Source organism: Pinus tabuliformis, chromosome 5_2, assembly GCF_031772625.1.
Source record: "Pinus tabuliformis cultivar Carrire ecotype Pingquan chromosome 5_2, CPIR1, whole genome shotgun sequence".
Lineage (NCBI taxonomy): Eukaryota > Viridiplantae > Streptophyta > Pinopsida > Pinales > Pinaceae > Pinus > Pinus tabuliformis.
In genome coordinates, this window is record NC_142306.1 from 527,488,790 (window position 1) to 527,492,914 (window position 4,125).

At 39.8% G+C, this 4,125-nt stretch overlaps 1 protein-coding gene across 1 annotated transcript; it reads right to left on the bottom strand.

The window, feature by feature from the left end:
• Positions 1-876: 876 nt before the first annotated feature.
• On the bottom strand, positions 877-3,912 carry LOC149160041 (uncharacterized). Its single transcript, XM_089434492.1, has 2 exons — positions 3,256-3,912; positions 877-2,595 (listed from the first exon to the last, which is right to left on the bottom strand). The coding sequence occupies exons 1-2, from the start codon at positions 3,910-3,912 to the stop codon at positions 877-879; spliced, it is 2,376 nt and encodes a 791-aa protein (XP_089290618.1).
• Between the last annotated feature and the right edge of the window lie 213 nt (positions 3,913-4,125).

The window sequence follows — 4,125 nt, forward strand, 5'->3', positions numbered from 1 at the left end:
GTAATTTATGGGTTCTCCACTATCAAAAAAATGATTAGTATCCCTCATATTTCTATCTTGAGACTCATGATACATCCTTTTAAAGAAATCCCTAAGATTGTTTGCAAGATTTCCATAGTAAGAAAATGTGTTATTCCTTCTAAAATTGGCATCAAAATTGGTGGTGTCATACTTTTATGTCAATATGACTATGGAAACTTTATCTAACACCCCATTGACTCAGATTTGTAAACACTCATTATTTTTAGAGATTTATTATTGGATTGAATTGCTCTCAAAGCCATGATGGGAATGATTTTTTTTTTTCCGAGGAAAAAATCAAAACTTTTTATTTAGAGACTATAAAAAGTTTTACATGCAATATTGGTCTTAAGCCATAACAGGTGGCTCATTTGTTTGCTGATCTGCTCAATATTTAGGAGCTGCTTCTGCTGTTTTTTGAACCTGTACAGTCTTCCTCCCATTGGAGGCATAGTAAATCTCATGATGAAAAACCGAACAATAAGCTGGGGTCTCCTTCAACGAAAGGAAAACAACCCCAAACATCAAAAAATTATGAGTTTATAACCCGGAAAGGAACCATAAAAAAGTACATATCTAAAACTGTTTGTTGTGGCTATATACCTGATAAAATTGAAAAGAAGACTGATAAATATATAAACAGAAACATATATATCCGCGAAAACTGTTGTCAAAAAAGGAAAGATGAACTGTAATCAAAGTGACTGTGTATAAGGAGGCAGATTTGTTATGACTGACTGCCCCTGTCTGATCTCTTCTACTGTCCAGCTGCCCATATCCTGTTGTAAACCAGCCTTAGAAAGTTGGTCTGCTTCCTCATTCTTGTCCCTGTAAATGTGGCAGATAGAAAACTTATTAAAAGATGCCTTTAAAAAAGAATATTTCTTCAACAAGAGTCATCAAAATCTGATTTTGACAAGATGCATTTCCATTGACCCAATTTATGAGATTTAGTGAATCCCCAAATATCTGAATTGTGTTGATATTTTTGTGAAGAAGCCAGCATAAGAGATAGCGTAGAGCAGATAATTCAGCATAGTTATTTGTGCCTGTACCCAGCCCAACAGAAGCTTTTAAAGAGTGATCTGGATTGATATGTATACACAGGCCAGCTCCAGCCCTATTGTTTTGGGAAGCCCCATCAAAGAAACCACATGGAATGCCTTCCTGTATGTTGATTTGTTTTTGATTTGGTTTAGGATTTTTAACCTCAGGGGGTGGTAAAGCAGAGTATATGGCAGCTATATTAATGGCAATGACGGAAGAAAGGGTGTCCTTATCTTGGAAAAGACTTTTATTTCTGGCAAGCCATACTCCCCAACGGAAAATAAGAGGCATATTTCTAAAGTTCCCCTCCGGATGGTCTTGCCACCATTTCCTCCAGGCTGTCTCCAAGTGCTCATGCCCCCACTGAGCTTTTATCTTGAGCAAACCAGTGACCTCCTCCCATATCTTTCTTGAAACAGCACAAGTTATGAAAAGATGACTAATGGTTTCTTCTTCAGACTTGCATAGGGGGCATCTACCAGGCCCAACTAAGAACCTAGCTTGTAAAATTTCCCATGTTGGGACCTTCCTTTTTAAGATGCACCAGAGAAAAATCCTGGCCTTAGCTGGGCTTTTGAGTTTCCAGATATTTTTGGCCCACCAAACCGGTACTCCCCATCCTTTCTTTCCCATTAAGAAAAGGTATCCATCTTTTGGGGAGTATTCCCCTGATTTACTCTGTGCCCACATCAAACAATCAGGTTCATCTTTTATCCTAACATTTGAACGTTGTAATTCTTTGATGAAACCCTCCCACTCAATCTTCCATCTAACATTTAGCCCCAAATCTACATCATCCTTCCATGCCTGTCCCCATATAGTAGACTGTCCAACCTTCTCCACCTGATTTAATGCTGTAATACCTTTACTATCCAAGTGTCTGAGAAGCCCTGGTGATAAGGCATAAGCTTCATTGCATCCTACCCATGGATCTCTGCCAATCCTTACCAGTCTTCCATCTCCAACTTTCCAAGCTAATCCTTGCTCGATCACTGAAAAGGCTTCCACCGTGGCTTTCCAGATGGCTGATATATTTTTTATCTTCTTATTTTGACTCCGGATCCAGTCTTCCATAGGGATAGGGTTGTTGTACCTCCTTTTCACCACCCTTGTCCATAGATTTTCCATAGTTATTAGCCTCCATCCTGATTTTGCTGCTAATGAGAGGCTGAATTCAGGGAGTCTTTTAATGCCCCACCCTCCCCATTCTTTTGGTCTGGCCACTTTTTCCCACGCTACCCAGGGTAACACTGAGGACTCCTTTGATCCTGCCCATAAAAATCTGCAGCAAATTCTTCTAATTTTATCCATCACGCCTTTGGGGATCCAAGTCAGAGCGGCCCAATAAACCGGAATGGCTAACAGAACTGATTTAATAAGGGTCAACCTACCAGCTCTGGATAACCATCTCAAGCTCCAATGTGAGATCCTTGCTTCAATCTTTGCGATGAGCCAATTCCAATCCTCTTTTTTGTAACCTGCTGGCTTTAACCAAAAGCCCAAGTATTTGAAGGGAGAATCCAGGGGCTGTATGGGGAAAGGGAATAGATTAGCCATTCTATTCCTTTCTCTTCTTTCAAAATCTGCCACACACGCTTGGGATTTTCTTGAGTTTATCTGCATTCCAGTTGCTTTTAGAAAAAGATCAAAAATGCATTTTAGCTCCTTTAGTTCATTGTAGGAACCATTGGTGAAAATCAATATGTCATCAACAAAAAGAAGGTGTGTGTTGAAGAGATTGATTGCTACCTCGATACCCTTTACCTTCTCCTCTCTTCTGGCTTTGTGAATCAATCTACTTACCCCTTATGCCACAAGAAGAAACAGAAGAGGGGATAATGGACAACCTTGTCTGAGTCCTCTCTGGCTGTTGAAGAAAGAGGAAGCTGCACCATTGACCAAAACTACAAAGCTGACATTTGTGATGCAACCCATGATCCAGCTAATAAAGGAATAGCTGAAACCCACTCGAGTTAGCAACATCTGTAGATAGAGCCAACTGATCCGATCATATGCTTTAGATAGGTCAATTTTGAGAACAACCCCCTTCTTTTTCTTCAATCTGATACTATGAATAACCTCCTCTGCTACCCCAATGGCTTCATGAATTTGTCTTCCATCCAGGAAACCAAATTGTTCCATTGATATATTTTGTGACAGGATTGGAGCTATTCTGAGGGCAATAACCTTTGCTATAATCTTGTAGATGCAATTACACAATGATATTGGTCTGAAGTCTTCAAAACTTTCCGAGTCATCCTTCTTAGGAATAAGAGCAATGAAAGTTGAGTTGAAAGGTCTATAGACTTCTCCTTTCTTTCTTGACTCTTCAACTACTTCAGTAATTTCGGATCCTATTTGATCATAAAAATGGAGAAACAGTTTTATAGTCCAGCCATCTGGGCCTGGACTCTTATCCTTGCCCATGAGCTTCATAGCTGCTTCAACCTCCTCCTTTGATACCGGGATTGAAAGATCTTCTGCTTCATCTTCCTCAATGAATCTAGGGAAGCTTTGCACAGTTCGAAAGACTTCTGCAATAGTAGCCTCCCCAGAATCTGCAAAAATATTCTGAAAATGTCTTTTTCCTAACCCAGAAAGCTCTGGAAAGGAACTGACTTCCCTCCCTTCTTCATCTTTAAGGCACCAAATAGTATTTGCAGCTTTCCTACCTTTTGCAAAGTTATGAAAAAACCTAGTGTTATCATCCCCAGATTTTAACCAAATTGCCCTACTCTTGATCCTCCATTCTTCTTCCTTATCCAAGAGGATTTTATTTTGCTGCTTCTCCAAATGAAGGATTCTGTCTTTTGAGGACTGTGAAGAGTATCCATCTACCTCCATACTTTCCATCTGCTTCAGCTCCTCCCTAATTTTAACCAGCTCCTCATTTTGTTTCAGTTTTCTTTCCTTTGCCCAGGAGATTGTGGCTTTCTTCAATCTTTTGAGGTTCTCCATGAACAAAAAACATTTATCCTCATCTGTATTGTGAACAGGGTGAATCCATGTTTCATTAAACAGATTGCAGTATGAGGGGTCTTGGAGCCAAGCTGGATT